Here is a 12,128-nt window from a genome sequence, read left to right on the forward strand (position 1 = left end):
AGAATGGCCCTGGGCTCAATCCCCAGTACCAAAAGGGAAAAAAAAAAAAAAAATTTTTTTTCTTCTTTTGTTGAAGAAGAGAAAAGAAGTAGTGGGTTAAAGACAGGGTAGAATGAAAAAGAAACATTTGGTGTCTGTCCTCTAAAACAAACTATCTCCATTTATCATGATTCTAATAATATTAATAATATTTGGTATTGTTTGTTGAATGTTTACCTAGTCCTTTTATAATGAATTAAAATATCAAAATAAATTAGAAATTAACAGCTCTTTTTAGTCATAGTTACATTCATTCTCTCATTCTTTGTCCCTGTTTAGTTTGTTATTCTGAAGAGAAAATATCTTCTTTTGCGTGTATGTGTGGGATAGGAGATTGAAATCAGGAGTGATCTACCACTATACTCCTAGCCCTTTTTTTTTTTAGCATTTATTTAAAAACAGGCATTACTAAGTTGCTAAGGGTTTCATTTAGTTGCTAAGTTACCAAATGCTAGCCTCAAATGTGTGATCCTCCAGTCTCAGCCTCCCAAGTACCGGGATTATAGGTGTATGCCATCTCCCCAGCTAAAGCAAAATATTTTCTAGTTCTTTTTTTTTTTTTTTCTTTTGTGGTACTGGGGTTCCCGGAAGCCCTTCTACCTCCGGGCTACACTCCCAGACCTATTTTTACATTTTTACTTGGAAACAGGGTCTCCTAAGCCAGCGCGCGCGGCTGGCTTCGAACCTGCGCGATCCTCCTGTCTCGGCCTCCCAAGTGCGGGGATTACAAGCGTGCGCCACCACGCCCGGCTTTCTAGTTCTTAATCAAAGACAGTGAAGGCGTATGGAAGTAAGTGGGTGAAGATGGAGATGATATGGAACAATGATATCTGAAAGAAACAAAGCTTCTTTGAATTCTGGAGAGGTTTGTATTCAGCCTCCAAAGATTTAGGGGGTTATCATTTATTTGTACCATGAGTTCTGAATCCACATAAAGAAATGCAGAAACACTAGGGCTTCGTACCTGATGCATTTATAAATTCTCATGTTGATTTCCTTTCTATTCTGGCCCTGGCCCTTAGCTCTAGCCCCCTCCCCCTTCCCCTCCCTCCCCTCCTTGTCTGCTGCCCTCCCTCCCCTCTGGCCTCCTTTTCCTCTCTCCCCCCTTCTATTCTGAGGCAAAAGATATAATTGCGTACTAGAAGCTAGGCAAGTAAGAGTGATGTACGGGTTTGTTTGGGCCTACTTGAGGACCAACAGTGAGTAGTTCTATTAGAAAATAATACAAATTAAAAATTGGCCATCAAGATTAAAGAGACAACTTATATCGAATAAGATATATGACCAGTGTAAATATGTTGACTTTATGAAAATTGCATAGATCATCTGTAGTGAGGTGTTTTCATAAAATACAGTGTATGGATGGCAGAAAATGAAATCAAATCAATATTGGGAGAATTATTTATCAATGTGTAAATTCAATCTGTTTTTGGAATAATTCTAAATAATTTAAAGTTTTTTATATGCATGTTGTTTACATGTGTTTTTTTTTTGAAGGAAATTGGTTAGACCCTGAAAAAAAATTGAGTATGCATTATGGTCTCTACTGGCACACTCGAAGAATAGATTTTCATTTCTATTAGGAAAAAATGTTTTTCCTCCTTTATGAATTTGTTTGCTAGCAGAGAGATCAATATACTTTGTAAATTGTGAATTCCTCAAGAGTTTCAATGCAGGGAGTCTTAACTTAAAACACTGGTTGAAAACCATTCAGATCAAATAGATGAAATCACTTCTTTATTTTGCAGTGGGTCTATGACTTTGGATGGTGTAGAAAGAACAGTTTCCAAAACAACACCCTTCAGAATTGCCGACTCTTCCTGGTGTAATGAGTGTCCCTTGGTATATTATTATAGAAATTTTAAAACCACAGAGCTATTTAAAGATTAAAAAAAACCCCTTTAGGATAGTTTTATTTTACAAAGCACTAAATATGTCTTAGTTACATTTAGCTACAGTACAAAGAATGATAAAATAGCACCTGAAAATTTTTAGAAGATTTTATAAAGAATCTTGACTTATTTTCCTTATTTTTCCCTCCACTTTGCTCAACAGTGAAAGATTTCTTCCTTTCTTTCTTTCCTTCTTTCTTTGCTTCTCTTTCTGTCGAACCCAGGTTCATTCTATCTGAGAGCTACACTCCCAGCCTTTTTGTTTTTAAATTCTGAAGCAGGGTCTCACTAAATTGCTGAGGCTGGCCTCGAACCTGCGATCTACCTGTCTCAGCCTCCCAAGTACTGGGATTATAGGTGTGGGCCACTGTGCCCAGCGGGCCTGATTTTCATGCGGACAGCCCTTAGGGAATAATCTGCTCCTCGGAAGGGGACCCAGACCACACCATTCTCAATCTCATAAGGGCTGTTGTTCCTGGGGTCGTAGGAGCCCCCGGGGTAGTAGACACCATTGAGGTTGGCTGCCTGGCAGTTGTTGTACCACCAGCCTCCTCCATAGACTTCCGCACAGTTCTCTTCCCACTGGTCTGCATCCCTGTCAAAGGTACTGAACTGCATACTGTTGTGGGAGGTGTACTCTGCCCCCTCCTCCGGGGATCCCTCAACCAGAGCATCCCCAGCTGTGCCCTCATAGGAGGAGACCCGCAGGGCATAGCCCTCTGCCTCGGAGCCCACCTGGAAGTGGTACTCTGCATAAGCCTCTTTCCCAGCCCAGTCCTCTAATTCAATCCTAAGGACAGCGCCCTTCTGAGTGAGGAAGTGGAGGTAGTCATTGCCTAGCCAGAATTCTCCTTCCCCCTTGTCATTCAGGCTGCCGAAACCTCTCTTGTAGTCTTGCCAGGTCCGGTTAAAATTCAGTGATCCATCCATTCTTTGCTGGATCAAAAGCCATCCTCCCAAACTGGTCTCTTGATCGCAATAAACAGAAAAAATCTTACTGGATCCCGGTAGCTTGATATTGAAAATGCCACTTTGGGCACCTGAAGGATGTGTTTGGAGGACATCATCACAGTCTAAAAAAAAAATTAAGCTGGTTGGAAGAAATTACTCTCATTTAACTTTACAAAGATAGGCATGGATCAGATTCCGGAAGGCAAATACTGCCTTCTTTCTTTCCTGTATTCCTTCTTTCCTTGCATGTGAGAAGGATGTGCCTGCACTGGGATATAATTTTATGCAAGCAAGGGACATTTATACCTACAAAATGCAAATTTTCCTCAAATGGATTTTTAATTTAACTTGCATGTACCGACTAATAGCAAATATCCAGCAAAGGTAACTAAGCATTAATTAATACTACGGCAATTTGATTTCCACCTGATTTAATGTGAACGGAGACACACACTAAACATGAAGTTAGTCAGTTGGGTGACAAGTCCAATAGCACGCATTTTGAATTGTGAAGTAATTTGGTTAAAGAAACTGATAACTGAGTTTTAGAAGGATTCATTCATTCATTTAATATGTATTTATTGTGCGATGGCTGTCTGCACTGTCAGGCATTTGGAGATACAGAGATAAACACTATTGACAATTTTCCTGCCCCCATGGAACTTACAGTCTAGCAAGAAAAACAGATGAAAAAAATACTCTTTATTTTAATAAAGAGTATGAGAGGGTTAGGAAAGAAGCTCAAGGTGCTTTGGGAGCACTTATAGTGCAGAAATAATTAACTTAATCTAGAAAGTCAGGGAAGGCTTCCCCAAAGGAGAAGTGTGGATACCTCTGGAAGGGCGAGCTTTGGCTTGGCCTCTCTTGGTGCCAGCAGTGCTTGCGATCTCTTCCTGCCCGGCTTCTCTCCCAGCCTCGTCTGCCATCTTAAAGTTTTTGGTTTCAACTGTGGACCCTCCTCTCCTGGAAGAGGTGATGCTGGTCACCCGTTGTCTTTTAAGACTTGAAGTTTTGCCCGTGGAAGGGAACTCAGGCACACCACCGGGATGAGAGCTGCTGTCCTCTAAGTCTCTGAAGATGCCAGAGTCTGAGCCAAACTCTTTTAAAGAAGGTGAAAGGAAACCCTCATATAAAGCGGCTTCGGAGGGGTGCCTCCAGGCAAAGTCATCCAGTTTGCCTGTGGCACTGAATGTGTGCCGGGAGTCCAAGTCGATGGCGTCGCCGCAGTCAGAAGCATCCTCGGAGTTCACCACTTCCTTGGTCACTTCTCTGCGGCCGTCAGCACCGATAACAGTCTTTGTGATGGTTTTTGAGCATGACTGACGCTTGGTGGTCGTGCCAGAAGAGGTGACCTTCTCATTCCCAATCAGGAGTTCTTTATCTCCCTTAGAAGTGACCAGTTTACCTGTGTGGTACTCTGTCTTTGACCCTGGACTTACACTTCCAGTCTCCTCTGTAAATTCACCCCAGTTTGGGCTGGAAGGTCTGCTGTGCTCATAACCCAGGCTACTGGGTCTCAAACCTCCAGGTCCAGAGCTTGCAGAGCCCCAGCTGCCAGTACTTCCAGGTCCAGAGCTTCCAGGGTTCTTAGGGCTGGTACCATCAGGCTCAGAGGTCCCAGAGTTCTGATGTCGCCAGTGTCGAGAACTAGTACCTACCACGGATGGGAAGCTTCCTGCCTCTGACCCTGCCCCACGCGAAGCAGAGTCACCTCGGGTGTTTCCTTCTCCCCCTGGCCTCTCTAACTCCATCCTCATCTGCTTCATTTCTGTTATTGCCTTCCATTCTGGAGGGGCCTGCTGAAGCTGGCTCTTGAAATGTCCAGGAACCAAGTCTGGAACTGGACTCATCTTGATCAGTGGCAAGTTCTGTCTATCTGAAGAGGGAAGTAAGTTTCTGGCAATGACTTGTTCAAGTTGTTTCTGCTGATCTTCGTAGTCCTGTAGATCTACCGCATGAGTTACAGTCCTACTGCAAGACCCTTTGCAAGAGCGGATCTTAATATCAATGTCCACCTAGAGAGAGAAAGGTAAGATGGAAAGGTAGATCTAAACACATAAAACATGTCTATTGAGTTCCTGGTAGTTAATTTATTCTTTGGAAACGGGTTTCTTTTTTTTTTTTTTTTAATTTCCATGCACTTTGTTTTCTACTTATGGAACATCCTCATTGAAAGACAGGTTGGAGATGGTAAGGCTAGCCAGGATCTGCAACAGGCTTTATTTAGATTCATCTCAGACTTAGAGCCCTTTTTCAGCCTAAAGTGCTACTGCCTCTGCAAGAAATTACTAATTAAGGGAGCTAGGCTGAGGCCTAAGGCTGTCATATAATGTTGGACTCTAGACAGTACTAAAAATTTGCTTTTGAGAGTTACTCTCTATGCACCCATGAAATTTTACTTTAGATCTCTGGGCTTTTTTTTCTTCATCTATAGATTGGGGTAAAATAGTTTCAGGAGACATTTGACCAATTCGATGTCAATTCAAGTGAGTGGCTGAGGAAAAATTCGAAATCAATAGGTAGGAAGAAAACCTCCTCAGCAAGAAAATGCAGTAATGTATTTAAATCCACAGGTAAGGATATGGTAAAATAATTGGAACAATATTAAAGTGATTATTTTGTCTCCTAAAGCTGAGTATGGTGGAGAATGCTTACAATCCTAGCATTTGGGAGGCTGAGACAGGAGGGTCGCAGTTCAAGGACAGCCTCAGCTACTTAGTGAGACCATTTGTAACTCAGTGAGACCCTGTTTCAAAGTAAAGAATAAAAAATAGGGCTGGGGGCAGAACTCGGAGGTAGAATGTCCCTGGGTTCCATCCCCAGTACTGCAAAATAAAATAAAATAAAATAAAATAAAATAAAAAAGAAAATGAAAAATAATGTATTCAAGTTCATTAAGTAAGAACAGGGTAAAATAATTGGGACAATATTAAACTGCTTATTTTGTCTCCTAGTTATGCCTTTGAAATTCTAAAGAATCTTCTTTAGAATGACTATAGTGTATTATGTATACTATTACATATATGAATATAACATTTTATAAATAATTTTGTTTAGAATGATCATAGCATTGTGTATGTTATATACATGAATATAATAGTGTTGAAATGAATATAGCACTTTTCCCTGCATACAGTAGACACTCTTGCATGACTACCTTTTTCCTTTTCCCTACTCAAAAACAAGGAAATGGGAGTCGGAGCCACAGGCTTACCTCCAGGCGCTTCATATCTATCAGCTGAGACCTGACATTGTTTTGCAGAATTTGGATTTGCTGTATTTTCTCTATGACTTTTCTTTTCAAGATCTCAATTCTGCTTCTCAGATCTTCTGACACCTGGTTATATGCATTATCATTGTCTAAAATAGAAAACATAAACATGGTTATTGAACTGGCTGCCAAGTGATTTGTTTACAATAACTAGCGAAAAGAAGAAATTTACTTGTAAATATTCCCACACCTAATTTGTTATAATTTGTTTTTTGGATATTTAATCTGAGTTTCAAGCTTATTGTGCATTTGATTTTGGATAATGGTGTTATGCAGTCATCCATGGATATCAGTTTCAATGTCTTACTAATAATCAGTAATCCCAAAGCATACAGAAGGAAATCTTTAGAATATTAATGGTTAACTAGGAGATAAAATAATCAGTTTAATATAATTCCAATATGTTATTCTATCCTCAATGGACTTGGATACATTATTGCATTTTCTTAATGAGGAGTTGTTTTTTCTACCTATAGATTTGAAATTGTTTTTAAGGTTTTTTTTTTTTTTGTGTGTGTGTGTGTGTGTGTGTCATCAGGATCACTCACTTGCCAGCTAGTGCTGCACCATTGACACCGAATTGGCCAAGTGTCTCCTGAAGATATAACAAAGCAAAGCAAGTCTTTGGGAACTGGGTGAGACCTCACTAAACTTGCTGTGCATGCCCAGCCCAGGTGCACTGGCCCTTTTGAGTGTCCAGTGAAAAAGACATGCAAAGGCTCTATATTTGAAGTTCAAAGATCTAAGTATATAAGCAGCTCAGTGGAATCTGGGAGTTGGACTCCTAGCATGTGTCTCTGAACAAGTCTCTTGGCCTCTGAGCTTCCTCCTCTGTAAGTTAGAAAGAAAAATATAGGTAAAAAATCTGGCCCATCTTTGTTTTAATATATATTTCTTTTTGGGGGGAGGAACAATGGGGATTGAACCCAGGATCATTCTACCTCTACGCTATACCCTCAGTTCTTTAATATATTTTTGTTTTGAAATAGACTAAATAGAATCTCACTAAGTTTCTGAGGATTTCTTTAAGTGACTAAGGCTGAACTTGAACCTGCAATCCTTCTGTTTCAGCCTTCCAAGTATCAAGATTACAAGTGTGCTACTATGCCTGGCTTCAGTATATATTCTTGAAAAAAACATGCTTACAATTTTATCTTCAGTCTGAAATTCTGGCCTACTTTGTGACCTTTAAAGGTCTTGGCTTACATCTTTTGCTTTGTGAAAATGACCGAAACAAGCCCTGCCTTGAAATCTGGAGCATAATGGAGTCATGTGTGTCTATGCTAAGTACTTTGGAACAAAACTGCAGTAGCTGTAAGGAGACATATTTATTTAGGATTTGCGTTGTTGTTTTTGCTATAAAGTCAAAGCATTAGTAGGCAGTACTTACTGTGGGCATTTGCAAAGTCCCCTCTCAAAAATTCCATCATATTACTGGTTAGGGAATTAGAATCCTTATTGTTCTTTTGATAGTCAAAAAGTGAATTTTTGAGCTTATTTATTCTGTTTGTAAAATCTTGATTGACTTCATCAATCAACCCTTTCATCCTGCAGCCAGAAGGGCATTTTAGGTTCTGAAAATGAAGAGAGAAAAATTACATTAAGTATCTACCTCTTGGATCCAGAACAATTTCATAGGTTTCTCCCCAGTTCCCATTGTTCCCCCACCCATCTCTTTTGATCATCTTTGGTTTAAAAGGAGTTAAAAGGACTAATTAGATATCATAGAGCAATTCTGTCATGAGGCTTGATCCATAAATCTTGGAGTCACAGTACTATGATTCCCATGCTTGCCTAAGCATGCACTAAAATCCAATCTGTTTATCCTAGTAATGATCCAGAGTTGGGAGGTAATTAATGAGTGCTTTGGAGCCTAGGCTCCTTTCGAGTTGTTGTCTTGAATTTGACATGTAAGGAGCTAGGTTATTATCCTATTATTTCCTGTTGGAAAAGGTTTCTGTGACCTTGTGACTTCATAGGAAAGGACCCTCCTGTTTCCCAAGCTCAGGCTTACCCAGTCATCATCAGAGCAGAAGGGCCAATCTGCCTCTTTGCAAGTAGACTGAGGTCTTTCCACAACTCTTGGGCCACGCACGCCTCCTCCTTCTGCTAGAAACTCACCTTTACCAGTATCTGTAGTCTTTAAAGATTTAATCATACATATAAAAAAAGAACAACAGCAACAACATTAGTCAGAAGAGATGTGATCATGCCTGCAAGTCCCAAGAAAGAAATAGCACTCTTACAGAAATTAAAAGCCATACTGCTGCTATACACATGGGTGTACGTATGTCATTGAAAAGACACCGAGGAGTGATGCAGTTAGGTCATAAGGTGGTTCCATTCTCAGTCTTTTGAGGACCCTCCACACTCATTTTCATAGCGGTTGAATTAATTTATAATCCCATCAACAGTGAATAGGCATTCCTTTTTCACTACGTCTTTGCCAGCATTTGCTATATTTGTATTCCTGGTGTTTGCCATTCAAACTGGGGTTAGACAAACCTCAATGTTTGATAGTCAAATTATGAAACCAATCTTGGAATCTGTCACCAGGTGAATGGATAAAGAAAATATGGTTTATTCAAACCATGGGATTTTATTTACTCAACCATAAAGAATAACAAAATTATGTCATTTACAAAATGGATAAAACCAGAGAATATTATGCAAAGTGAAATCAGCCATTCTCAGAAAATCAAGGCTTGAATGTTTTCTTTCATAAGTGCACACTAGAGAAAAGATAGGAAAGAAAAGAAATTCATGCTAATAAGGAGTGTAGCCAGTAGAATAGTAGAAGGTGTGGGGGGGGAGAGGAACAGAGGGGGGAAAGGAGGTTTAAGGGAAAAAAGGATCAAATATTATATTCATATATGAAGATATCTCTACCAATCTTATTAGCATGTAGGAGGGAGAAGGGGGTGGGAGGGGATTAGGAAGGAAACACAACAGGAAGTATTGTGTACACATATGAATGTATCACTTATAATTTCTCTATGATGTATAATCATATTGGACCAATAGAATTCTAAAAAAGTAAAAATCTATCTACTAAAAGTATAGCCTGATATTAATTCCTTTACCAAGATCTTAATAAATGTAAGTAAAACAAAGAAAAGCAAAAGAATAAAGCCACACTGTAGGGTTTCTTCAAGCTCAGGTTTCTTACTTTCAAATGAAAATCCTAATGCCCATTTTATGGAGCTGTTATGAGAATTAAAGAAAATAAGGCATACAGATTTCTTATATGTTTAACTCTAAATAAGCATCTTATATTTTAAAGGACCCATGAAAAAAGAAAAAATATTTGAATCAATGAAATAACTTAAATTTCATCTCTTCATTTTCATTCATGACTTCAGATGGAGAGATACTTTAAAATGCAAAGTTTCTTCCTTACAAATTGTTTCAGTAGTCAGAAACCTAAACTGTCTTCACTTACTGACCCTCTTTCCTCTAGTTTCTGCTATCACCTTTAGACCAAGGGGTTATAGTCTACAAAAGCCTTTACTAAGGACAAAATGTGGCCAGTTAAAATTGGAAATGTCTTTTGGTTTGCTCATTCATGCAATAATCCATTTTGATTTGAAATGAAAAAAAGTAGATTGAATGCAAACATAATGGTTAGTGACTGAACATCTTATAATTAGAGATAGTTAACATGTTTCTACTAAACTAGGAGGTCAAATAGGCTATAAAAATTTCTAGTATTAACACTTTATTTCCTAAGGTATGGATATGGCCATTAGGTTGTCACCATTTTTATTCTGTATCACGAACTTACAAGGATTTTTCTGTGAGCACTTTAGTTTGGAATTAACATTTGCAATCTCATTCTCATTTTTTAAAATATTCAAATAACAGTAATAATAATAACTCAGGAAACCATAACCAACTTATTTAAAGGAACAAGTAAAATCTTATTTTCCTAAAGATAAAATAGTAAGTTGAAACATATTTCAGAATAAAATAGCACAACAATAAAAAAACAGGCAAAATTTAACATTTATGCTAATTAGGAAGATAGGAGAAATAGTTAAAATCTTTGCCTTTCCCAAAACATCACTTTAACAAGTTGTTTTAGTTTTATTTCTCACAAAATATTTTATTTATTATTTTGCTGTGTGGAATAAATTAAGTCAAACAACTCTTTTTAGTTTTCTCTTTTCACATTTTATGCTTACATTAGGATTTTTGAGTGGTTGGAGAAAACAAATTTAAATAATTTGCATCCTGGATAATGAACTAGGAAGTACTGGGTTTCTTTAATATATTGGGCATGTATTTATAGGATGAGAGGGTCTCAGAAACCTTGTAGATAAAGTCTTTCTTCATTTTAAAGGCCTCTGGAGCAAAATTTTGGAGACTATTACAATATTTAGAAGTTATATTAATACAATTACTTTCAAAACTCCTATTGATTTATCACTGCTGGCTTTGCTACGTGCTTTCAAAGATAACTCATTTGCTTTCTTTCCCCTCACAAAAGAAACACAAAAATAACCTTTCAGAAAACTGGATTAAACTCTAGATGAAGAGATTCTGTAGATGAGTAAATAAGGTGACATAAATGAGGGGATGGGAGGGGGGAAGAGGGAAACTCTCAAAAGCACATGATGTACTTAAACAAATATATCAAAGTCAATCACTAAGGCAAGCATGGGAAGGAGGGATAGGGAGGGAAGAGGGCGGGGATTGGGGAAGGGCTAATTGGGTGATGTGTGCATGTATGTCTCCACCATCTTTTATCCCATTAAGATGTATGAATATAATGCACCAATAAAAAAAAAGAAAACTGGATTGAAATTAGATATTCTGCTTATTACAGACAAATAATAATATGTTAAGAATTAGAGAAGAAATAGGATGTCTCATAACACACCAAGACATTGTAGGGACAAAGATGGTTAATGATTTGGGCCCTTTCAAAAATACTGAAAACACAAGCAAGTAAAAGCAATGCCATGGAACTAAATGACAGGTGTCATTTGGCTTTCCTCTCGGAGTCGTATTTCCCTGCACTCTTGTCAGGCTCATGTAGGAAGTCGCCTGTAAGGCCCAGAGCTCGTAAGGCTGGGACTGTCAGGGTACAGAACTGGTGGAGTCAGACCTACAAACACTTTGTGTAATAAACACCGGAGAGAAAGTGAGAAGAGAAAATAAATGGTATCATACCCATACTGTGCCAGCCACACTCAGGACCAGGCAGAGAATCTTCATGGGAAACATCTTGGCTGAGGCAGGGGCTGGCTCATGAGGGCACAACCAGCCGAAAGAAAGGAGGATTGCCTCCACTCCTAGCACCATCCCACTTAAATCTGCAGGAGGCTTGGTTGATCATTACCTGTGTCCTGTTTAGACAGTCAAAGCTTGTTCTGCTCCTCCTGCCATCATGTTGGTATCCCAGAAAGTCTTGCTCAATTCCCCTCGGCGTGTTTACTTCTGATAAGCTCTTACAAATGGTAGCTTATGTTTCTCCATCCAGCAGTTAAGGGATGATCACACATTCCAGGAAGAGGTGATTTTGAAAATGCAATGGGGGACCCAGGAGAACACACGCATACTTCCATACCTGAAGGAGCAGGCGGGTGGCTGAGGCAAGCTAGCTGGAGCCCCTGGAAGCAGAGATTTAGCAAAATACACTTTCCTGTTTGCAGGAATCAGGATTGGGTGATCTGACTTTCCAAAAGTGGCACTGGTAATAGGCTGGGCCGTGATGGCCATCTATAAGTTCATCTTAACTGCATTATTTTCTCTCTCCAAAATGTTTGATATGGGAGTCCATAGAGCCAGAGTTCCATGGTTCCCAATCTCTGCTGCACCATTTCTAAGATCTGTGCACTTGGGCAGTTACTTTACCTTACATGCCTCTGTTTTCTCATTTAAAAACAAGGATAGTGATAACTACCACATAGGTTTTTGGGAGAATAAGTGAGATAATCCTCATAAAGCTCTCCAAGCAGCTCTTGCTCCAT

The 12,128-nt window shown here is 39.0% G+C and overlaps 1 protein-coding gene across 1 annotated transcript; it reads right to left on the reverse strand.

The window, feature by feature from the left end:
- Window positions 1–2,282: 2,282 nt before the first annotated feature.
- FGA (fibrinogen alpha chain) lies at window positions 2,283–11,382 on the reverse strand (the record flags this gene model as incomplete). The annotated part of the gene is made up of 6 exons (XM_080697808.1): window positions 2,283–3,004; window positions 3,715–4,897; window positions 6,097–6,242; window positions 7,544–7,727; window positions 8,168–8,293; window positions 11,329–11,382. The coding sequence occupies 6 exons, from the start codon at window positions 11,380–11,382 to the stop codon at window positions 2,283–2,285; spliced, it is 2,415 nt and encodes an 804-aa protein (XP_080553934.1).
- Between the last annotated feature and the right edge of the window lie 746 nt (window positions 11,383–12,128).

This window comes from Muscardinus avellanarius (assembly GCF_963383645.1).
Source record: "Muscardinus avellanarius genome assembly, chromosome: 6".
In the NCBI taxonomy this organism is placed as follows: Eukaryota; Metazoa; Chordata; class Mammalia; order Rodentia; family Gliridae; genus Muscardinus; species Muscardinus avellanarius.